This window comes from Felis catus, chromosome A3 (genome assembly GCF_018350175.1).
Source record: "Felis catus isolate Fca126 chromosome A3, F.catus_Fca126_mat1.0, whole genome shotgun sequence".
Lineage (NCBI taxonomy): Eukaryota > Metazoa > Chordata > Mammalia > Carnivora > Felidae > Felis > Felis catus.
In genome coordinates this window covers 65,234,375-65,260,034 of record NC_058370.1, presented here as the reverse complement: position 1 = coordinate 65,260,034, position 25,660 = coordinate 65,234,375, and the positions used below count along the sequence as shown (strand labels likewise).

The 25,660-nt window shown below is 36.6% G+C and overlaps 1 protein-coding gene across 15 annotated transcripts in view; it reads left to right on the top strand.

The window, feature by feature from the left end:
• Positions 1-25,660, top strand: part of SRBD1 (S1 RNA binding domain 1) — a 226,676-nt gene that overhangs the window by 44,930 nt on the left and 156,086 nt on the right. For all 15 annotated transcript variants that reach the window (XM_045055088.1, XM_045055095.1, XM_045055090.1 and 12 more), the window contains 4 exons: positions 3,918-4,025; positions 8,593-8,750; positions 11,935-12,025; positions 12,765-12,872. In XM_045055088.1, coding sequence (XP_044911023.1) covers positions 3,918-4,025; positions 8,593-8,750; positions 11,935-12,025; positions 12,765-12,872 — 465 coding nt within the window. The remainder of the gene's footprint in view (positions 1-3,917; positions 4,026-8,592; positions 8,751-11,934; positions 12,026-12,764; positions 12,873-25,660) is intronic.

Genomic DNA, 25,660 nt, shown 5'->3' with positions numbered 1-25,660 from the left:
GACCAAATAATGCTAACCAAGGACTCATGAAGTGAAATGTCTATCTCAATGTTACTCAGTAGGTAAATTGTGTAAGCTAATTATGTTATAGCCATACATGGAATTCTGTGCAGCCATCTTGAAAAGTTGAGATAGAGCTGAACTTGAGATACAAACATGTCTTACTGGGTTAAAAAGACAGCTTATAATTAGTATTTATAGTATGGTTTCATTAATGGCAAAAAATGTCTGTGTGTAAGAACATTTTTTGGAAAAAATACAAATGATCTATTCCATAGCTCTGGTGTGAGATTTTAATTTTCTGTTGTATACTCTCCTGTGGATTTTGTAGGTGTTTTTTTAGTGAATGTTTATTGTCTTTGTAAACAAATTAATTTCATTAAAAATAAAAAGGAAGTAAATACCTAAAAGAAATCATAGATTTAAACAGTAGTGTGAAGAAATTAGATAGTTTTAATTTAAAATATGATGAAACTCTGAGATAGTTGCATAGAAAGAACAAAATCTTGAGGCCCCTGGGTGTTGTTGTTAAGCATCTCAGTTGTTAAGCGTCTGACTCCTGGTTTTGGCTCAGGTCACAGTCTCATGGTTCGTGGGATTGAGCCCTGCATCGGGGTCTGTGCTGATGGTGCGGATTGGGATTCTCTCTATCCCTCTTTCTCTGCCCCTCTCCCGCTCGGCTCTCTCTCTCTCAAATGTAAATAAGTAAACATTTAAAAACAAAACAAAAAAACCCAAAATTCTAAGAAGCAAATATATCTCAGTTTGAATTCCAGTTATATTACTTCTTACCCTTGTGACTATGAGCATGTTATTTCTTTCTCAGTTTCATTATTGTCTAAATGATAAGTAATACCTTTTTCACATATTTGAGAGAAGTAAATGATAGTCCATTTAATTGTGTAGCCTTAGTGGTATCTGTTATTACAAAGTAGTGGGATTATTGTGCATATTTCCTTTTTAGAAATATCTTTTATAAATAGGGGGACAACACCTATCTTTTTTTCCTATGAATATTCATAATACTCAGTATCAGTTAAGGAAGTATTAGTTATGGTTTTAGCCTATTATCTTCATACTGAGTAGATGTTAAGGAGTGGTTTCCTTACAGTGATTTAAATGGTTTTTCTTGGCTCATCTATATTTTATTTTATTCAATTCTTCCTCAATTGAATAATTGGTAATATTATTTAATCTATACTATAATACTTTACTATGGTATAGTGATATGTTTCAGTTACATTCTAGAAGCTTCTCTGTATATAGAGAATTGAAGAAACACTTCTATGGGAAGTAAAGACCCGAAACAAGAGCTAGCTAAATTATTTCTCTGGGAACCAAAGAAACATTCTCAGGGAATTGTTTTCGTTTTTTAAAACACATTTGAATGACTGGAGATGCTTACTCAAATCTTTCCTTCTTCATCCTCTTCTGTTTTGTTTATTCTCTATGCCCCTTCTTCTTTCACCTTCCACCTCTCTCATGTATTCATCCATTCAGGTTATATGCTAGATGCTGGGGATCCACCTGTAGCCTTATGCTACAGATAAATACGCTCTTTGTCCTTGGTGACAATATAGTTTAATGGAGAAGATCCTGACAAATGGTTAAGGGTATGCTGAGGTTATAAAGGAGAACTGCAGTGTTTCATGAGTCTGTAACAGGGAACCCTGATGGAGTCTGGGTTGCATGCATATGTAGGTCAGAGACAGAAGGAGAGGAACAAAAAGCAACATGAAATGACGATTGACTTGTAGGCATGGGCCGGATCGATCATACCTAGCTTTCTAGACAGGGAAGGATTTTGTTCTTCTTTATCTTAAGGGTAATGGAAAGCCAATAAAAGGTTTAAACAGAGGATTATCATAATGATCAGTTTGCATTTTAAGATCACTCTGGCTCAGTATAGGGAATTATTTGGAAGGAAACCAGAGTAGATGTGGGGGCAAGAGATAAGGTTTAAGGAAGACTGTTGAGGCTTCCAAAAGGATCAGATAGGCAATGTTAAGGATTTCTGGTTTCTTCCTACTAGCAATGGGGAAACCTTGGTTTGGCCTTAAAGGGAATGACCCCCAGCAGATATCAGGTACATACATCTAAAAAAATCTCTCCTTTAGGGCCTTCCTGCCTCTAAGGACTGTCTTCCTATCTTATTGTCTCATGACCCAGGACTGTGTTCTCTCCTAACTTGCCAAGCTCCATAACATGATGTGTAAGACGCTTAGTGATCTGGGCTCTGCCATGTTTTCTAGCCCCCTCTACCCCCCCACCTGCTCCTGGCAGTTGTGCTCTAGCAGTACTAATCTACTTGTAGTCACTTAGACTCATCATGTGCTTTCATGCCTCTGTGCTTTTTCATATGCTATGGTTTCTTACCAGTATGCTTTTCTTTCTGGGTCTTGTTTGATAAAGCACAGTTAATTTTTTCAAAACCCATCTCAGATGCTTCTTCTGGGACATCTTTCTTGACATTGGGCTCTCCAAATTAATAATAACAGTAATAATAATATTAATTTTAATATTAATTATGTGTATCCAATTCATATCCTACTCCTCCCTACCCCTCATGCCCTCAGATAAAGGTGACAGTAGAGAGTTACAGAGATTTGTGTGGAAAGATGTATGTCCTGAAAGCACTTTCATTTAAATTAAAAAACAAAACTATATGCTACTCAGATAATAATCTTCTATGGAAGGGATTCAATTAGTTATTATGAAATCTTTGGTATACTATATAATTGATTCTTGAATGTTTATTCACTGAAGTTTAGTTAATTTCCTACCTGAGATAAGTAAGGGAGATGACAGTGTCCCTAAGGTATATTAATGGTTTATTTTATTATTATTTATAAAGTAAATATTTATTAGTGGTTTATATTTAAGAGTCATTGAAGGGCAAGGGCAGAGATACTCTAGATGGATGGAAACACAGAAGGGGTAAGGCTGAATCTGTCCTTTTTAGCTTATGCTTTTCTCTTATTGTTCTCTATCCAGTGTCCACTAACATTTGATTCTCTGACATTTATATCCATCAGCATGTGTGCAGATACACTGCATGGTAGAGCACTACAGCCTGAGGAGTAGAGTGAGTTCTACTCAGGAATGGCAAGAGGCAAGAGTTAAAACAGAGTTTGTCCTTTGCTCAGTCTACTCTCTCAGGAAGAGATAAAGAAATGGGCAAAGAGGATACATGTTTGTCTTAGCTTTGATGCCATAACAAAATACCATAGACTAGGTGGCTTAAAAAACAGAAATTTATTTTCTCCCAGTTCCGGACACTGTAAAGTCAAGGTGCAGGCTGATTTGTTTTCTGGTGAGAACCCTCTTCTCGGCTTGTAGACTGCTGCCTTCTCACTGTGTCCTCACCTGACGGGGAGAGAGAGGGATGGAGAGAGGGCAGGCTCTCATATCTTTTCTTTCAAGGCACTAATGCCATCATGAGGGCCCTTACTCTCACGACTGTATTTAAACCTAATTATCTCCCAAAGGCCCTATCTCCAGATAACATCTCACTGGGGGTTAGAAGTTCAATATATTAATTTTAGGGGACATAATTCAGTTCACAGCAGTGCATTAGTCATTTTCTGGTGACTTTTTTTTTTTCTGGTGACTTTTTTATATCTTAATATTTTCACCATTATTAATAATGCTTCGGGAGACTCTTCCCAGAATGAGAAAGTTTTTTCCTCCTTTACGTTTTATGTATGGCTGTGGTTACCAGGTTTTTAAAAATAAGAACTCCAGATGTCATAGTAATAATTTCCAGACATCACAGTCTTTCCTAACAGATTATGTTACTTTGGCTTCGATAAAGTCTTCCCCCTCTTCTGTTCCACTTCCTCTCCCCTCTTCCAGGAGCCCTTTCATGGTCTTGTTATTGTTACATCAGTTTTAGTGTAGGCTTTTCTTTTTTGCAGGTGGAGACCACGTGGCTTTGCAAGGCCGGAGTTAATGAAGATCTTACACAGTTCACTGGATGATTCTTTTAAACGCCTTATTTATCCTCTCCTCTGTAGAGAGTTCAGGTATGCATCTTATTTAATTTTATATACCATTTATTATTATGTATGGTAATACATACATTACCATTAAAGCATGAAGTAAATATTTGTTGATCCACTAACCAGTCCAAAGAACTGAGTCAGAATCACAAAGTAATTATAGTTAAGTCTCGATTTCAATCTGTAGAGGCAGTCACATGCATAGATCACAAAACGTAACTCTTAGTTACAACATACTTTTCAAATCTTGACCACTTAATGTATACCCCTTCCAGTCTTACAATACCAGTTTTGCACTTCGACAGCCAAGACAAGCAAATGGTTTTATTGATGAGAGATTTGACTTGGGAATAATAAACCAAGAAGTTAATGAAGAATTTAGTTGGAAGCAGTTTTTGGAGATAAGAGAACCAAAGACACCATAAGGAAATCCATGGAGCACATGATGCATTTCTTACTATGAAGAGAGAAGGCTAATATATACGTTTTAAACTCCCAACTGGGAGTTATTTGGGTGAATATTATCAGCAATGATGAGTGAATATTAGAGGAAATGATTAAAGTGACCATCTAAGTGGACTGGCAGAAGGACTAAGAGTTACAAAGAACTGCGGAAGAGCTAAGGTGCAGATTGTGAGTTTTTGTCGGGGAGGAGACGGAAAGAAGTTGTGGGAGGCAAAACCCTCTTTCCTGCTTCTCTCTTGCCTTTGTAGTCAGTCTTCAAACCCGCCATTCCCTTCTATATTCCTTCCTATGTGCTTTAGACTTTTCTTCATTCTCTTTTATGGGTTTCAGCAAGGATTACTTGAGAGTAGATTTCTAGCCATCTCTTCAAGCTCACTAGAATTGATAGCAACCTTTATAATGTTTGGCTGTTTTTCTTTTACTGGACTTGGCCATTGACTTTGGAGGTGTTATGAGCAGGGTTTGAGAAGGGGCGCCTGAGTGGCTCAGTTGGTTAAGCGTCCGACTTCGGCTCAGGTCATGATCTCATGGTTTGTGAGTTCGAGCCCTGCATCGGGCTCTGGGCTGACAGCTCGGAGCCTGGAGCCCTCCTCAGATTCTGTGTCTCCCTCTGTCTGCTCCTCTGCTGCTTGCACTCTGTCTCTCACATTGTCTCAAAAATAAACAAACATTAAAGAGCGGGGTTTGAGGAGGTACTATTGAAAAAGACACACAGCTTTTTTAACCAGCTTCTTTTTATCAAAGTCATGCATTTTCTTGATTCATCCTTCATAGCTCAGTTGTCCCTTAACAGTATTGTTTCGGTTTGAATCCTATTTCATTTCAAGTCTGTGTGAGGTACCATCTCTTGCTTTTGAGTGCTAGGCATAAAATTTTAAAATAAGGGATTTTGTTTATAATAAAGGAAAAAGAGAAAATTACTTTATTCAAAATTTTATTTCCTTTTATATATTTTTTCTTTATCTTGTTTTTTCATATTGCATGAAATGTCCAGTAGTGCTTTTGACATTTTTGTATACATTTGATTTGAGTAGCTTCACTGCCTATGGAATGATTTCACTGAGATTTAATGTAAGCCATTTGGGTGTGGGTGTGTTAATGTATAACCCTTCTTTGACTTATATTAGCAGTGGGCAAGCAAGACCACTTTTCTTCTCTTTTCCTAAAATGGCTGTGGTTAAAAAAAATATGTATCTTATTTTAGTCTGTAAGTTGGTTTGCAGACATTGTCTGCAGATGTGTCTCTTGATAGAAATACTTGTAATTACCTGAACAGCAATTGAGGGAGAAAACTCCCAATTGATTTTTCTTTAAAGAAAATTAACTTGATTCTCTAATTAAAAAGAAATTTGTCCTAATGTAGAAAAATTGAAAGAATTAGTAAAAACATAAAGAAAAAAGCTCACAAAATTTCACTACCTGGAGATAATCATGAACATACACATTCAGGTCAGTTGACTATATATATATATATATATATATATATATATATATATATATATATGGCAGTCTACTTTGGATTTCTTATTTCTGCAGATATCAAGATGATTCATCCATGTGTCATTTTTCACACCTATCTCTTTCATCAATCCTGCATTGTCAGTTACCAAGTGCTGTCTATTCTCCCATCCATCCTTTATCATACCTTGAATTTCGCCTCCTCTTATTCTCTGTGGTTACGGTTTTAGTTCAGGACATCATAATTAGTTGTCTGGATTACTCTTCTAGGGTCATAGATGATCTCTGTCTTTGTTTTGCAGTAACACATTTCACTTTGCCATCCTAAAACTCTCAGCTGATTATTTCATGCTCTTCTACTTAAAATTCTTCAATGGCTCTTCTTTGTCTCTAGGATTAAATCCAGGCTCTTCAGAAGAACATGCCTAACCCTTTGTGGTTGGATTTTGTTTTGACTTATATCTTGGTATTTCTTTTTACCTTAGCATATGAAATTACTTGGTTTTCCATCGCCTGGAACATTTCCTCTGTCTTCCATCCACTCTCTCTACCTTTGTTTTCTTATTACTCTATTAGTATTCTTAATTCACCTGAGAAAGTTCTCCAGTTTAGGGGCACCTGGGTGGCTCAGGTGGTTCAGCATCTGACTCTTGATTTTGGCACAGGTCCTGATATCACAGTGGTGAGATTGAGCCTCACATTGGGCTCCTTGCTGGGCTTGGAGCCTGCCTGGGATTCTCTCTCTCTCAAGGGGTGCCTGGGTGGCTCAGTTGGTTAAATGGCTGACTTTGGCTCAGGTCATGATCTCACTGTTGTGTGAGTTCAAGCCTCATGTCAGGCTCTGTGCTGACAGCTCAGAGCCTAGAGCCTGCTTCAGATTCTGTGTCTCCCTCTGTCTCTGCTCCTCCTCTGCTCATGTTCTGTCTCTCTCTCTCCTTCAAAAATAAATAAACATTGAAAAAAATTTTTTAAAAAACCTCCCTGTCTCTCCTGCCCTCCCCCACTCACACACACAAATGTGCATGTGCTCTTTCTCTTTCTCTCTCTCAAAAAAAAAAAAAAAAGACTCAAGACAGAAAAGCAGAAATTAGTTAGCTGTGTCTTCAAATGTTTTTTTCATTTTTTAATGTTTATTCATTTTTGAGAGAGAGAGAGAGAGACAGACAGACACAGTGCACCAGTGGGGAAGGGGCAGAGAGAAAGGGAGACACAGAATCCAGAGTGGGCTCCAGGCTCTGAGTTGTCAGTACAGAGCCTGACACAGCGCTTGAACCCACAAACCATGAGATCTTGACCTGAGCTGAAGTCGGACACTTAACCGACTAAGCCACCCAGGCAGCTGTGTGTGTCTTTGGATATGTAGATAATTGTACCTCAGCACTGATATGAAATGTACTTTGAGTGGCTTTTGTACTCTTTTCTTGTGGCCGTGGCATGAATTTCTTAACCTAGTCTAATGGCGAAGACATGCTTGTTATGTCTTATTACAAAATTCAGTAAGAATTTCAGGACATGATAATCTTCAGGGCTTTTGTTAAGATGAATGGTGTTGAAAACTTAGTTTCCAGTGGACTTTAAGTCCATCGTGGACATATATATTTTATCCTAGAAAAAGCTTTAAAATTAGACTCTTACTAACTTCTTTGGAGTAAGCTGGGAAGTTATGTACATGAGGCAAGATTCTGGACTGCTTACTGGTATCCTTGATCATGTCACATCTCTGTGAGAATGACAGGGTGGGGACTCAATGTGGGGAATAGAATTGAATGATTAGATAGATTCGTACAGATAAAAGTATAAAAGTTTAAGTGTTGATAGAGATTACTTAGGATTTGATAATTTATCACTAATTTTGTGTTTGTGGGGCACCTGGGTGGCTCAGTCAGTTAAGCGTCCAACTTTGATTCAGATCATGATCTTGCAGTTTGTGAGTTCGAGCCCTGCTTCGGGCTTTGTGCTGACAGTTCAAACCCTGGAGCCTGCTTCAAGTTCTGTTTCTCCTCTCTGTTTCTCCTATGCTCACACTCTGTCTCTCTCTTTCTAAAAATAAAGAAATGTTACAAAAAAATTAAAACAAAAACTAATTTTGTGTTTGTATTTTTAATCAGCTGGTAAGCTTTAACTTGACATTCTATGTGATGTCCAAGTCTTTATATGCTCTATTTCTCTCACATACACAGATATTTATAGATACAGATTTTTGCATAGAGCAGATAGAGAAGGAATATAAGTATGACAAACTCCTCAGATTTGCTTCAGAATTATTTGTGGTTCCATGTATTACTGCAGTTAGCAAAAATCGACTCAGTATAATTTTATATATGATGTTTTTTCCTTTATTTTTTATTTATTCTTTATTGTTTTTGAGAGAGAGAGGAGGAGCAGAGGAGGGACAGAGGGAGAAGGAGAGAATCTTAAGCAGGTTCCATGCTTAGCACAGAGCCTGACATGGGGCTTGATCCCACAATCCTGACATCATGACCTGAACCTAAATCAAGAGTCTGTCACTTAACTGACTGAGCTACCCAGGTGCCCCTCCTTTATTTTGTTACAATAAGTATTCCTGTGAAGAATAAGTGGAATGAATTTTGTTCTTTTTCAGGAAGAGACTTTGGGTGAATGAAAAACTAAATCCGTTCTTTTTCCTTTTATTTTTCGGTTTCTAAAGGGCCAAACTAACATCAGATGCAGAGAAGGAATCAGTAATGATGTTTGGACGGAACCTTCGTCAGCTCCTTTTAACAAGTCCTGTTCCAGGGCGCACCCTGATGGGGGTGGATCCTGGTTACAAACATGGTTGCAAATTGGCTATAATTTCTCCTACCAGTAAGCACATCTTTCAGCTTTTCAAATAAAAGTTGGTTGGCTGGTCATAACTTTTACATGGTATATGTTGTGAGGGTTTGGAAATTATGTTAATTTTTGAGGCTTAGAAAATGGTTGTCTCACATATATGGAAACTAGAAAATCAGACTTCATATTTGCCTTCTTTGGTGACCAAAAGTCTCAACATATTACTATCATTTATGACCTTTCCTATGTCACAGTGGAGATATTGAGGATTAACTAGGCTCAAGCTTTAATAACTATCCTCTAACAACTTCTGTTTATTGTAGTGTATTTATATATGATGCATTTTAACTGTATATATTTTAATACCAGAAATTTTTGTTTTGCCCAGCATTTTTTCCCTCTCTACTTTTTCTATTGCTCTTTATTTCTTATTGCATTTCTGTGTTATTATTTGAGATCATTTTCTTTCTGCCTGACACTCTAACGTGTTAAATTTAGTGTGGGGTCAGCTGGTGACAAATTGTGTCAGTTTTTGTCTACAGTGTTTCTGATTTGCCCTTGTTTTTTGAAGGATATTTTTGCTGGGTATAGAATTCGGGATTGGTGTTACTTTCAGTACTTTAAAGGTGTCATTTCATTTTTTGTTAGTGTTTTTTCCCACCTCTAGCTACTATTTGTTGAGAATGAAAAATCAACCAAAAATCTTATTATTGCTCCTTTGAAGGTAATGCTATTTTTTTCCTCTGACTGCTAAGATTTTCTTTGTGGTTTTCAGAGATTTTCTTATGATGTGCTTAGTTGTGTGTGTGTGTGTGTGTGTGTGTGTGTGTGTGTGTGTGTGTGTGTTTTGTTTTGTTTTGTTTTTTGCCGGGTTTTTTGCATGAATTTGGCTTGGGGCTTGTAGAGCTTTTTGCATTTCTTTCTGGGATTCCAGCTACATACATATTAGATCTTTCAACTTCTTCTGTTTTTCATTCTTCTATTTTCTATTGTTTGTCTTTATATTAATTATGTTTTATTGTATGTCTGATCTGCAATTAAAGCTATCTATTGAGTTCATTATTTAAATTTCTATGTTTTTAAGTTTTGGAATTTTCATTTGGTGCTTTCAGAAATTCATTTCAGTTCTATAGTGAACTTCTTCACTTTAAATTTTTTTTAACTTTTATATTTTTCTTATACCTTATGGTTCTCTTATTTATTTATATTATTATATGCTATTATAGATTACATGTAATATATATATATATATAAAAGGATATTATTATATCCTGTTATATTTATTCTTGTGTTTCTTTTGGTTTTGTTTTTTCTTTCTAAAATAACTTTTTCTTTTATGCTAATTCACTTTTGAATTCTCTCATTTCTGGGGTTTTTTAATTCTGATTTATGTTATTCTTTTTTTTATGATTTTTTTGTAGATCATTCTTCTATATTAGGTTACCATTTTTCTCTGTTTTGTGGACACATCTTTCTGTGTCCTCTTTTTAATTTCCTGTTTTTAAAAAATAATCATTCTATATGGCATTTAATTGTGATCCTTTTCTGTTGGTCAGTTTTATATAAAATTCATTTTCTCCAACTTTTAGGATAGAACACCAGGAAAGGTTTTCTAACAGTATATCTCTAGAACTGTCACTTATTTTTTTCCCAAAATTATTGTGGGGAAAAAGCTCCTCTGTATCTATATGAATAAAGAGACGGTCTTCTACTTTCTAGAGTCTGTTTTCCCAATGCTTTCCTCCCTTTTACTGGGACTTTCATTCCCTTTTCCTTTGCCCCTTTTATCCTTGCCTTGCTCAGTGTGGATATGATTCTCAACAGTTTGTCCTCAGTTGGGGTTTTTGTCTTGAAAAGCATATTCTGCTTGTTTGTTTCAAGAGTTCATAGAGAGCAGGGTTTTCCAATCCTGCCTGAACTCAATGGGCAACCTTTATACTGACCTATAAATTAAGAGTGTGCAAAGGTCTTTTTCCCAGGGAAGTGCTTTTTGATATTTTTGGTCCCTGAGATACTTCATTGCTTCTTTCTTCTTGCTCCCACAGAAATGCCCATACATGTCGGCCTTGATAGTTATGTTATTCCCAATTGATCATCCTTTGGTTTTCTGGAGATGCTTTGTTATAGATATAGTCATGGGTTTTTGATTTTGCAGTTCTACTTGGTCTGTTTTTTTTTATGGTGTACATTTTTACAGTAAATGGGAAGTATATTTTATTAGTGTTTTTTCCTGCATCTGTTGAGATAACATATGTATTTGTGTTTGGACATGATATTATTTGTACTGCTTGTAAGATGACTTTTTAAAAATACCATATACACTCCCACACGTATATATGTATGTATATATTTTCAATCTGTTTTGGTAAGACATTTCCAAGAATTTATCCATTGTATCATTTAATCTGAATTAACATGAAGTTGATTATCATAGTCTCTGTATCTTTTTAATGTGTGCTGAAGCTCCAGTAATATCCTCTTCTCATTACTAATATGATTTATTTGTATCTAACTTTTTTTTTAAGTTATTTGTGTCTTCTTTCTTTCTCTTGATAGGTATTGCTAAAAGTATGTGTTTTTCTCAAGTGATTTTTAACTTTAAACTTCACCAATCCCCTCTATTATATATATTTTTTTCTGTTTCATTAATTTCTGTTTTTAACTTTATCATTGCTTTCCTTCTGGTTTCTTTGAGATTTTGTTGTTTTTTTCATAACATTCTAAATTGGTCACTTGGTTCATTATTTCTGTTCTTGAGGTCGTTACCATCAAATATATTTTTCACTGAAATATAGAGAAGCACACAAGTCATAAATATGCAGCTGAAAGAATTCTACAAGGTAAAGAAATTCACATATCTGTAACCCAAAAGAAGAAATAGAATAGTATCACAACATTGCCTGGCACGTAGTTAATATTCAGTAAATGTTAGCTTGATATTAGGTGTTGTTAAAAACCATTTCTCTTTTAGGCATCATGACATTTAATCTAATGATTTTGTTAATAATAATAAATAGCAAAGTAGTGTCCTTGTAACTTTGGAAGAAAATTTTAGAGTACTTCGGGAGAATTCAGCTTAGTGAATATGAATGATTCATGCTGCATTTTAAAAGACAAAGCAGTTCTCTTTTTTGGTTCAGATTGCTTAATCAGATCATCTGTGTGTTATGTTTTGTAATTTGTTACAAACTGGCTTCTTATTTTCATTTTTTCTAAGGTCAGATACTTCATACTGATGTGGTTTACTTGCATTGTGGACAAGGCTTTCGAGAGGCAGAGAAAATAAAGAGGCTTTTGCTGAATTTCAAGTATGAGAATAAGTAACATTTTGAGTACTTCACTGTCTCAGCCAATCAGAGATACCTTTGACGCTCCTAATTTGGAGGGAGGGATTAAGGGAAGTACCTTGGTGAGAGAGAAGGAACCATGTAAAACAATGCTGGGGCAAATTGCTGGAGAACTCTACATTTGGAGACTCAGGAGGGACGCTGCTCCCTTCCTCTGCTGCCTTCACTAAACCAAGGTGGTAATATGAGCAAAAGTGAGCATTGACTTCTTTTATTTGGGCTTCCTCTGTCTCCTTCTCTCTCTTTCTCCCTCACTTCCTGTCCGTCTGTCCTTCCTGCCTTCTTTCCTTCTTTCCTCTTCCATTCTTTTTCATGGACTTGAGGATTTGAATGGATATGATAGTAGTTTGAAGCTTCAGAGATTACTTGACAATATATCACATAGTTCAGGCATGACGTCTTCAATATGGCGTAGAATGTACCAGAGTTTCTTATCCATGTCTAAATTTGGTTCCTTCTAGATGGGAAGTAAGCTGATTGTTCTTAATTGTGTCACAGTGAAATATTTGTCCACTGCCTCCCATAGCAAATGCAGCGGCATTGCCCTTAATTCTACCTAAGTCTGTGTCTCCCTTGTGATACAATGGAGAGAGTAAGATCATCGTATGATAGTATTTGTGCATTCTGTACATTTTCTCCTGATTGATTTAGAAGCATGCCTTGAGCTCATTCCATTTCTCATCTTGTTTATCCCTTGAAGCTGCAGCACAGTGGTGATTGGAAATGGAACTGCCTGCCGGGAAACAGAAGCTTACTTTGCTGACCTGATAATGAAAAATTACTTTGCACCACTGGATGTTGTTTACTGGTAAGGATGTTAGGAATGTTTGTTTTCTTTGAGGGACAGGGGAACTTCTGTAGTTCCTTTTGTGATGAGTTCTCTCTTCTCTTTTTATGATATGCCTCTTTTTTGCCTGTAGACCATGTCTTGCTGTTCACGAGAGCTTTGCAGGACAATGTAAAGTGTCTGTCTCTCAGAGAAATTTGAGTTTCAGTATCCTGAAAACTCTCACAGGAATAGCAATATAGGACTTACCTGTTTTCATGGGGTTTTCCAGGCTGTACCTTGCATGAGGGCTCTAATTAACTACTAACTGGTACATAGGACTGTGGATAACTTAGCTTTTTTCTCCCAAAGTTCTGATGCCTATAAATTGTTGGTTTTCAGAACTGAGAGCCAAGGTAAGTATTATACATTCAGAGCACTTCTGATATTCCTTTCTTATTTGTGTCTTCATCACAGGCTTTCATCTCATATAGTTATCTAGTTAACTTCTGAATAGCTTTGGACTCGCATCACCCATTTCTCCAGTCCTGCCCCTAGAACTATAATAGTTGTACTTTCGTTCACCATTGTTTTCTTACTTTCCCTTTGTACCTCAGGTAGCCATGCTTACCTTTTCCAAACTACAGTAGAATATTAAGTTCTTAAGAGTTTAATTCTACAAGAGAAGAGAATTACTATACCTGATATCTAGGGAAGAGTGCACGAGCATCATTTTCCACTGCTGTTTGAGAAATATCATAACTAACTATACGTCACAACTGATGAGTATGTGAATGACAGGACCAACAAACAAAACCTAGCATGAGAAGAATTCTAGGATCCATGGAGATAGGCCAAAAGAGGGGGGGCCTCGTATTTAGTATAGCCTTCCATGTGCCAAGAGTGTAATCAAGATGTCAGGAAAACAAATGCAGAGTAACCGAAGGGGATTAGGAAGTCAGGGACAAACTGTAGGTACTACAGGGCCATGGTTAAGGAAAGAACCAGATTGAAATGTCTACCTCAGCTTTTTTCCCTCTCCCTCTTCTTGTTCAGGGTAGTGTGGGGAATACTGGGGATCTTCCCTATCCTGGGAAGTGTGCATATACATCTAGTCCTTTTGAGAACCTAATACAAGGACCTGATAGAGCTAATTCAGTTTATTTCAGGCAGCTTCTCTGATTTTTCTGTAACTTGTTCATGTTACTTTCATAAAAATATTTTGGGTACATTTTAAGTGCTTATAAATAGAACTTTCAGGGCACCTGGGTGGCTCAGTTGGTTAAGTGTCTGACTTCGGCTCAGATCACTATCTCACAGTTCATGGGTTCGAGCCCCGTGTTGGGCTCTGTGCTGACAGCTCAGAGCCTGCAGCCTGCTTCAGATTCTGTGTCTCCCTCATTCTCTTCCCCTCCCCCACTCATGCAGTTTGTCTCTGGCTCAAAAGTAAATAAACATAAAAAAATTTTTTTTAAATAAATAGAACTTTCAAATCATTGAAAATATTAAATAGTGAAGGTTTCTTGAATTTTTCTGGTTTTGCTTATGGAGTATCCATTGACTGAACTTTCAGCAATATCTTGCGTGGAAAAGATGAATTTTGGAGTCCGACAAATCTAGGTCCGTCTTTTTTGTCACCATTTATTGGCCAGGCAAGTTAGGAAGACTTCCTGTGCCTCTCTGAGCTTCACTTCACTTCATCTTTAAAATGGGGAGTAGTTTTGCTTTCAGTAACACTTTGAAGTTTTCTTCATAATTATCTTGTATATTAAATATTAAAACTTTCTTTTGTATTTATCTCCTTTTGTGTATCTATTAAGAATTATTTTACTACATTACTTTATCTCTGTATAAAAGAATACCATTTTTTATGTTAATTTTGTCCCTAGCCATAGCACAGAATTCTTTCGTTGTTTATAATTAGTTTTTTAGTTGATTCTCTTGGATTTCTAGGTAAATGGTCATATCATTTGCAAAAGATGATGAATTCCCTTTCAAGTTCTATACCTTTTGATTTTCTGCTCTTGTTTAATGGTGCTATGCAATATCTTTGAAAAACTATTAAATATTAGTAATGATATTAGACCCTTTTTTTTCCTTCCTTTACTTTTATGAGAATGCTTCTAGCACCTCCCTCAAGTCTAATACTGACTTTTGTATATTTCTCAAAAATCACTTAAAGGAAATCTTTTTTTTTCATGCATGTTGAGAAATACTGATTCCTTTTTTATTGTTTTAAAAATCAAGAAAGAACGTTTATGCTTCTTTAGAATTCTGCTGTAATTGTGTGTGTTTTTTCCTCTTTTGGTCTATCATTATGCTGAATTATAGTAGTAGATTTCTTACACTTGAACCATCTTTGCAGTTCTGATTTGAGCCCCACTTAATCATAGTGTATTTTTTATGTACTGTAAATCTGTTTGCTAATATTTTAGTAGGTGGTTTTGAAGTCCTTAAACAATGCAAATACCTAATCAGAATTTATAGTGAGTGCTTTAGGAAAATCAGCTGATTTCATTTTTTTGTCAGTTCACCTTGCCTCTACAGAAAACACTATTTTCTCATCTAACACTTTAAAGTTACATTACAGACTATATTGAAGTTGAAATTTCCATACTTCTTTTGCAGTCATTTTTACTACCCCCTGTACAGATAATCTGATATGCATTAGTATAATCCTGTCAGTTATTCATTCTGAAAAATCTTTTCCTAACACATCCACCAGCATATTTTCTCTTATCTGTTCTTTCCAATACTTTTTCCTTGGCATATCTGTCATAGGTTAACATACTGTGTGACTTACCTCCTGACTCATAAACCCCATGTACTTTGACCCATCCATCCAACTTCCCTATCCCATTTCTCTCCCTACTCTTAAAATATCTTAGACTCTACTATTTATACATACTATGGGGGAAGTCTTTGAAAGCTTCAAATCCCAATTACTAAAGGAGGAAAAAAAACCCTGGAATTAAGTTGTAGAACTTAATTAGAACTATGCTAAGGCTTAGTTATTTATACATGTTTAAAGTTGGAAGTGTACTGTAAAGTACACATTAGACTTCTTTCTTCTTCTTTCATTCCAGTAGTGTGTCAGCCATTTCATAGAAAAGAAATATAATTTAAGGAATCGCAATTTTGTTGCTTCAGTTGTTGTATCTTCCAGAGTCTAACTGAAATGCAGAGAAAAGCTTGAACCTCGAAGGGTTAAACTCATTTGTTAAAAATGCCTAAGACTGAAGGTAATGAAAATCTTTTGCCTTAAAATTAAAAAACAAACATCATTTCTTTAAAGATTTTAATATTTATTATCGCACATTGGAAAACACAGATAAGTGATAGGTTTTTCTATTAGCAAAATTGTTATTTATATTTTAGAGCATATTTCTAGATTGTGTGTGTATGTTATAAAAAGGAACTCACATTGTACATGTTTTACATTTCTCCCACTTAATATATTCGCATGCCAATAAATGGACTTTACAAAATCATTTAAAATTACTACAGATAAACTCTTATATGAACTTCCATTTTTTAAATTAATTAATTAATTAATTAATTAATTAATTAATTAATTTTTTAACGTTTACTTATTTTTGAGAAAGGGAGAGACAGAGCATGAGCAGGGGGAAGGGCAGAAAGAGAGGGAGACACAGAATCTGGCGCAGGTTCCAGGCTCTGAGCTGTCAGCACAGAGCCCAACGCGGGGCTCGAACTCACGGACCGCGAGATCATGACCTGAGCCAAAGTCGTCCGCTTAACTGACTGAGCCACCCAGGCGCCCCTGAACTTATATTTTAGACATTCCTCATTGTGTGACAGCTGGCTTTTTCTAATCATCACCATTATCAGTAAAGCTATAATAAATGTTTTTGTGCTTAGATCTCTACACATCCTTTATTTCTTTACAATACATTCTAAGAAATGGAGTATAGGTTTAAAGATGTACCTGACCACTGCTCCTAAACTGAAATATGCTTAATTACCAAACTGAGTCTATTACTGAGATTATTTCCCTGCTATTTTTCCTTCTTCTCATTATGTTGGCTAATTTGGGATGTCATTACTTAAAAACATTTATGTCACAAGTCCATATAAAGGTCCAGATAAAATGGTAAGGAAAGAAAGGATTTCTTATTGTGAAATATATCCAAAGAATATAGAACCTCTGTATACAGTTTAAAGATGAGTAAAGTGAATGTCCTTGTTCCCAGCTTTTAGGCTCCTTATGTGTTTTTCCGTGGAGTGCCTCCACCCCATGTAATCACTGTCTTGGGTGGTATGAATTATTGCTTGAGAAAATTTTCAAATACTTGTAGGGCTTTTGAACTTCATTGCCATGCTGTCTTTTAGAGTGACTATGCCAGTTGATACTCTTACCTAGGGTGTCTGTTCCCATTTTCCGGGGACCTTGGGTATTAGTACAGTGCATGCTTGCTCTGTCATTTTTGTTTTAATTACATAGTTGAAATCCCAGCATCACTGCTTATTAACTACTTGCGTGAGTTTGGACAAATTACCTAACCTTTCAGTTTCATCATCCATAAAAGGAGATGATAATAGTACCCATTTTACAGAATTGTTGTGATGGTTAAATAATAATAAATATAAATGTATATATAATATATATATAAACTGCTTAGAACAGTATTTAGCACATACTTGTGTTATTAATGAAGTCTAATATATTTTTGTATGTTCACTGGCCATTTCTGGATTTTTTTGTGTATGTGTGGATGGCATGTGTCCTTTGCTCATTTTTTTTTCTTTTGGAGGTTTTCATCTTGTTCATAATGTTTTGTACATGTTTTTATATATTAATTATTGATCGATTTGTCCTAATTTTTTGAGAGACAAAGTGAGACAGCATAAGTGGGGGAGGGGCAGAGAGAGAAAGGGGACACAGAATCTGAAACAGGCTCCAGACTCTGAGCTATCAGCACAGAGCTCGACGCGGGGCTCGAACTCATGGACTGCAAGTTCGTGACCTGAGCTGAAGTTGGACACTTAACCGACTTAGCCACCCAGGCGCCCCTGATTTGTCCCAATTTTTGCAAATTATACAAGCAGTTTTCTCCATTTTGTGCTTAAATTTAAGAATTTAAACCTTATTTCATATAGAATTCTAAATTTTATTTTTTAAGATGTATCTGTCTTTTTTCTTAATGGCTTTTGAGTTTTTTATTATTCTTGAGTCTAGAATATTAAAAAGCTTATTAGTATTTGTAGAAAATATGAACCTCTCTTATATCCGGAGAATCCGTTCTGCTAGTCTTCTGGAGGTTTTCTGGGTTATTTAGGCAGGTGTAGGTGGAATCTAAGTGATCAGCAGGACGCGGTGAGCCCAGCGTCCTCCTATGCCGCCATCTTCCTAAACCTCTCCTATATCCAAGAATATCAAGGTTTTTTTTTTTTAAATGCAAGTTTTTATTTCCCTAATTTTTCTTTAAGTCTTTTGACTTTTCTTTGTGAAGACATAAAGCCTCATTATTTTCTCAGTTACTTATATGGTTGCTTTAAAGCTTTATTCTTTAAGAAAGAAACTAAAAATTAACCAGAGAACCTTAATCAGCTTAGGTAACAAAAACAAAGAGTTGAAGGCTGTAAATTAGCTTGAGAGTAGTTTGAAAGAAGAATGGATGCTGATTTTTCCCTTTCTTTCTTAAGGCCTTTGTGACCAGCTGTAGTATTTTGTAAACAGAGCCATCTGATTTCTTTCTTTTCCTCCTGTCTTCTCCCTCCTACTTTCTTTCTCCTTCCTCATTTTTCTCCTCCTTCTCTTTCTCCTTTTATGTCTTTAATTCTCTTGTTTGGTTTCACCTTATTTTAGTCACTTCCTTTTGTTTGGCAATTGATTATTTTTGATCTTTAATGTATCTTTAGTTTTAAACCTGTTAGTAAAAACTTATCAGCCATAATTTCAGTATTTATTTCCAGGCATGGGTAGTATGGGATTTGTCCATAACCTGTTTAAAGTTAATTTTTATACATGGTATAAAGTTCTTTTTTTTGCCTATGACTATGAACTATTCCAGTACCATTTGTGAAAGATTTTCCTTTCCCCATTGAACAGCTTCGGCATCCTTCTTGGAAATCAGCTCACCATACACCTGTGAATGTATTTCTGGAGTCTATTGTTTAATTGATCTATATATCTTAACACTAACAAGTCATGAAATTAGATAGTGTAAGTCCTTCACTTTTGTTCTTTTCAAAAATTGTTTTGGCTATCGTAGGGCCTTTGTTCTTCTACATAAACTGTAGAATTAGCTTTTCATTTTCTACAAATGGTCCTGCTGGGATTTTGATTGGGATTAAGTTGGCTCTACAATTTAATTTGTGGAGAATTGACATCCATTCATGTAATTTTTTATTTTATTTTGGTGTAGTTGACACATGATGTTACATTAGTTTCAGGTGTAGGATGTAGTGATTCAACAACTCTGTACATTATACTATGCTCACCACAAGTGTGGCTGCCGTCTGTAGTAATTTTTATTGTCAGTTCTATTTTTCATTTCTAGAAGCTCTGTATTTTTTCAAACCTGCTTGATCATTCTTATAGTCTTTTGTCATTCCTGAATATATTTTCAAATCTATCTTTTACTTCCTTAATCATACTAACCATTGTTATTTTATAGTCTGTGATAATTCTAGTAATGACAATCCTTGAAAGTCTATTTCTGCTGTTTTTACTGCTGGTTCTGCTGTTTTGTTTCCTTTTCTGTTCGGTTAATTTATATTGAAAACTTCTATTTTCATGGAACTTTATCTGTGGGAATTCATCGAGGCCTGCATTGATGGGGAGATGCTTCAATGAGGATTTGTACTTACTTCTGTCAGGCTCCTGTAGACACCACTGGTTTGGAATCACTTCAATTCTCAGGTTGAGATTTTTTTTCTGGCTACCTAGGTATTGTGAATTTAGGCTGCACACTAGAGAGATGACTTATTGTTCCATGTCCTCATCAGAGATTCCCCCTATGACAAGGGTTGAGATAGTCCATTTTTTAGCACAGTATCCAGGGAGTAGGGTTTAGTGAGCTTATTTTTCTTTGACCCTTATACTGGGGGTTTACCCTTTAGGATCATATATATATATACATATATATATATACATATATATATATATATATACACTGGGGGTTTAACCTGGGGGTTTTATATGTGTAAGGGTAGTTGGGTGAGTCTTTTCTTAACATATATTGTAGGTGGACCCTGGGTTTTATATTTTAATCCTCTAGTTGTATGAAGCTCTGTGAGACCTTGAAGATGGAAAATAAAATTCACCTGGTTGAGCACCTGCCCTCAGGTGAATGTCAGCTTCAGAAATCAAGGTTCCCACATTCACTTCACTTTTTTTTTAGCTTGAGTATTTCTTTCTTGCCAATTTACTTTTTAAATAAGAAAATGTATTACATCTAGGACTTTTTGTTGTTTTCAATAAAATATCGGTCCAGGAGACTGATCTTCCATATTACTGGCAAACAAGGTTATAACTTGATTTTCTATTTTTGTTTGCCTCCCCTCCACCTGCTTTTCTGTTTTTAATCTACTTTAAATTTAAAATTTGGTGTTTTCAGACATGAAAGACATAAAATATAAGGTAAAATTCAGTGATCATTTTTAATCATCTCAGTTTACACTTTTGAATTAAGAATTACTTATTTCTTTTATTTGTTTACTCTGGGTATGAATGCCTACTGAAACGTGTGTGACATTGTTCTCTGGCAATTAAATATATATATATATATATATATATATATATATATATATATATATATATATATTGAAGCATGCTTAAAAGAGATTTTGAAAAATCCAGGAAAATACAAAGAGGAAAATAAAAATAATGTGTAATCTCACCAAGAATGGTATCAATATTTTTATATATTTTATTTGTGTATTCATTCCACAAGTATTTATCACGTGTAAACGTGTCATCGAATGAGATAGACTCAATAAAGGTGCAAGAAGAAAACAACTACTTCTTTCCCTCCCATGCCCACTCAACTCATGTTTGGAGTACTTCTTTCATCCCTGGCTGAAATAATAGACAGGTCTCAGCTCTGTCAGTCCCTTTTAGTCCTGAGAACAGTCTCACTTCAGTAATTGAAATATCTTCTTTAGTGTAATAATCAAGCCTCCAAACTTGATAGGCATTAAATTCCATGTCATGTCTGTTTCACTCTGGGAAACACCACTTCACCCTAGGGGTTTGCAGGGGGCATGGTTAGCTTCCTCACTCTTCCCTCCTTGTTATTGTTTTCTTTCTTCTCAACCCACTAGCTGAATTTTCTGATTCCTTTAAGTATAGTGTTCAGAGTTGGGAAGAAGTGAATAGTCTACACAGTGGTGACAGTTGCAGTTTGAGCATAGGGCCCTCTGGGTGGCGCACATGCAGTTGGTAATTTATATGGGGTGTTTTTTAAAAACTTGACTTTTATTTTTGTTACCTGAGATCTTCCCCAATAGGATCTTTGAAATGTCATTGCTGTGACTTGGCAGATAATATTCTCAGGCTGACCCTGACCCCCCTTCTTCAGTCCTGGGTTTTAGGCAGACTGCTGTTGTCTGAATCACTTTGCTACTCTGTCCTCTTGGACAGAATCTCTTTAGAGCACCCCACCCCCCAACACTTCCTTCTACAGGCCTGTTTGGTTCATACATCCTTGTCTCCTCTAAAAGGGGGATCAGCAACTTATCCCTGGTACAGCTCTCTGCCTTTGTTATTCTCTCTCTGTCTCTTTCTCTCCCCTTGCATCCCCTCGCCTACCCCTGTGCTTGTGTTTGCATCTGTTCTCTTTCTAATGTCACACTCACATATTGGACCCAGGGAGGCCCCTCTCACCTAGCACAGGGGGAGTGAGACACTCCTCTCCATGAGATTTTCAGATTTTCAGGCAGCAGGAGAAAAGCCACAGCATTCCAACAGTCTTCTTCAAGAAATGTTCTCTTTCAGGGGTGCCTGGGTGGCTCTGTCGGTTAAGTGGCCAACTTCGGCTCAGGTCATGATCTCATGGTCCTTGAATTCGAGCCCCGCATCAGGCTCTGGGCTGACAGCTCAGAGCCTGGAGCCTGCTTCAGATTCTGTGTCTCCCTTGCTCTCTGCCCCTCCCCCATTCACACTCTGTGTCTCTCTCTCTCTCTCTGAAAAATAAATAAACATTAAGAATTTTTTTTATAAATGCAAAGAGATAAGAAGATTGTAGGAATCCTTAATGAGAAGTTGGGAAGCTCTTAGATATGTAATTCAGATTATTCTATAATATTGCAAAAGATCCTCTTAAGGAAAGAAAATAGGGTTACAACCCTCTACACATTGGGAAATGTAAGCTGGACTAATATGCTCTACCACTAAAATTATGAACTACGATCCTTTCCAAATCCTCTGGAAGAAGTTAAATTAATGGATAGAATTTTCTTAGTTAAACTTCCTTGTGTCAAAACTTTCCAAACGCTACATTTACGTAGGTGAATTTTTTGATAATCTTCTTGCAAAGGTAAAGGCTTCTAGTAGGCCAATTTAGAGATTCAGTCTTGGTAACAAAATACTATAGAAAAAGAGAAGATAGGATAATTACACTAGAAAACAAACAAAATAGGTTGGGTGACTGGTTTGCTAAGTCTTAGACCTATAAAAATATAGTAGAACATTGCTGAGGCATTCTATGAAGAATTTTTTTTTTCTTTTCTAGAAGAAGGCTGTAAATTACATTACACAAGAATGGTTCTTTGCCAAATGAAGTTTGGATCAATTTTAATTTTACACTTACACATTTTTCTTAATTTTTTGATATCTGCCAGTATCTAGTATTTGATTTAGCCCTGTGTGTTTAATCATATGATTTAAAATTCATGTATTCCATCATGTTCCGAATAGTGCATGTTGACTTCCAGGGGCTTTACCACCAGTAAAAGACTGGGAACTAAATCAATTTATGTGTGTTGGCTGCAGGTTTTGAGTCCATTGTATGTTTCAGTATATGTGCTGTGGAAGCGAGTGCGAGTCCATTGTATATTTCAAAAGGACAAATACAAAGCTGAAAAAAGTGTAAGTAACCAAGAGTGTGTAGCAGAAGAATCCCCAATCTGCCAGAAATAGTACAGGAAGACTAAAGCTTCAGGCCTGAATCCCTCTGTTTACTACCTCCCCACAAACGTTAAGTGTATCAGAAAAGATTTATAATGATTATCTTAGGAAAAAGAGTGAGACAAGAGATCCCACTGCTTGTAGATTATGTCACCTCCTCATCAGGGGCTATGAGAAAGTAGAGTTATTCACCTCCTCTTTTGATTGGCAGGTTAGAATGATTTGCGGCTGACAGGATAAGGATCACCAACGAAAACCAAAATGTAACTAAAATAGGGCATCAGGAAGAGAGTTCACATTTCTTATTTCATCTTTCAGCTCAGATGAAATATTTCCTAGAGCTCTGGGTGGACTTGGGAATAAAATTTTGGTGCCACCGTTGGTTAATTATTGAGAAACTGTGGAAGCTTAGAGAGAGGCAGATGTTGTTTTAATGTTCCAAAAGAGAATTCAGATAGATAATGCAAATGACTGTTGAGTGTGATCTTGGTCAGGCAAGGCCATTATGAAATCAGAAAAGGATGGTTTATGTGCACTTAGGAAGGGACAATAGAGTATATCCACTGGAAATCAGTGTGTGTTGCTTATAAATAAAACATTTTGGCTTTATCCGGTTTCATTTTCTGTGTGGAAGGGTAGAACTGGTAGACACAGCTAGATCTCAGCACAGCTTTGAATAGTCTCTTGATACTTTTTTCAACGTTTATTTATTTTTGGGACAGAGAGAGACAGAGCATGAACGGGGGAGGGGCAGAGAGAGAGGGAGACACAGAATCGGAAACAGGCTCCAGGCTCCGAGCCATCAGCCCAGAGCCTGACGCGGGGCTCAAACTCCCAGACCGCGAGATCGTGACCTGGCTGAAGTCGGACGCTTAACCGACTGTGCCACCCAGGCGCCCCTAGTCTCTTGATACTTTTATGGAGGAACTAGAGAAATAGAGATTTGGTTACGTGGCTCCCAAAAGGAACTGATTAGCTACTGAATTGATGTCTGGTGTGAGGTCTCTAGCGGCTTGCCACAGACATTGTATTAACATTCTACTCACTGATTTAGTCAAGGTTTTCAAGTTTGTGGATATTGAGGTATATTAGAATCAGGATCAAAAAAGTTTTTGAAACACTTCAGTTGTCGAACCTAATCTAACAAGATGAACTGGAACAGGGACAAGTGACTTTTGTGATGCCCGAAGGAATTTTCAGTAGAGATTTCGATGGGATGATTTTTTTTTTTAATGTTTTTTTTTTAACGTTTTATTTATTTTTGAGACAGGGAGAGACAGAGCATGAACAGGGGAGGGTCAGAGAGAGGGAGATACAGAATCTGAAACAGGCTCCAGGCTCTGGGCTGTCAGCACAGAGCCCGACGCGGGGCTCGAACTCATGAACCGCGAGATCATGACCTGAGCCGAAGTCGGCCGCTTAACCGACTGAGCCTCCCAGGCGCCCCGTCAATGGGATGATTTTAAAGTTTCCTTCAAATCTGACCGTTGAGGATTCTGTCAGAATAACGTGTAGCAGATACCCTGAACCACCTGGACCTATTTTTTTGTTTTGTTTTGGTTTAAGGATATTTGCTTTCCGTCAAATCAATAAGCTTAGCTATGTGACTTAAGATTATCTAGCTATGTAAAGCTCATTATGTTGTGAAGTTGAAGTTATTTTATATGGAGGAGAAACTGCTGTGGTTGCTGTTATTTACTTATCTTTTTTAATGTTTATTTATTTTTGAGAGAGAGAGAGAGAGAGACAGAGCACGAGCAAGGGAGGGGCAGAGAGAGAGAGGGAGGCAGAAAATCCGAAGCAGGCTCCAGGATCTGAGCTGTCATCACAGAGCCCAATGTGAGGCTCAGACTCACAAACTATGAGATCATGACCTGAACTGAAGTTGGACACTCAACCAACTGAGCCACCCACGCACTCCAATTGCTATTATTTACTTTTGACTAGTGCAATAATTTCTGCTTTCCATGTGGAGTGTAAAAGTTTGTTTGTATTTAAAAATATGGTCTTCTCCATCTTCAGTTTATAGCAGTGATAAAGGCCATGACTTAGTCTTGAAACTTGGGAGAGCCTAAAAGTGTTTTTTGGATATTAGTTTGATTATTATGCTTAATGACAAGTTAGAGTGATAGAATATTTGTCTCACTTCTCTCTACACTGGTGGCTTGAGAAAATGTACTGTGATATTCTAGGATTTTATTGCCCTTCACCTATTTTTTTATATAATTTTTTTTTATTCTTTAGAGAGAGAGAGCGCTAGCCTGTGAGGGGGGAGAGGGAGGGAGAAAGAAAGAGAGCGAGAGGGAGAAAATCTTAAGCAGGCTCCACACTCAGCATGGAGCTCTGATGCAGGGCTCTATCCCATGACGCTGGGATCATGACCTCAGCCAAAATCAAGAGTCAGATACTTAACCAAGCCACTCAGGTGCCCTGCCCTTCACCTATTGATTGTTACTTCTCTCTCTGTTTCTGTGACTGTCATAAACACTGGACTCTTGTTTATAAAGGCTTCCTTTCTGGGATGCTTGTGACAGTAAGTAAATTTTAAAGAAAAATTATTTTACAACTCATACGAATTATGTTCATTTTGTTGAAGTGGCCAGAGTACTTTTAAAAAATACATATTTAAATGACCATTTCAGTGAGCTAGTTGGAGAGGAAACATAAGGAATGAGTCATTATGGGTGGATGTGGATGTGTGTGTGTGGTTTTAAAATACTATTTGGATTCAGATTCA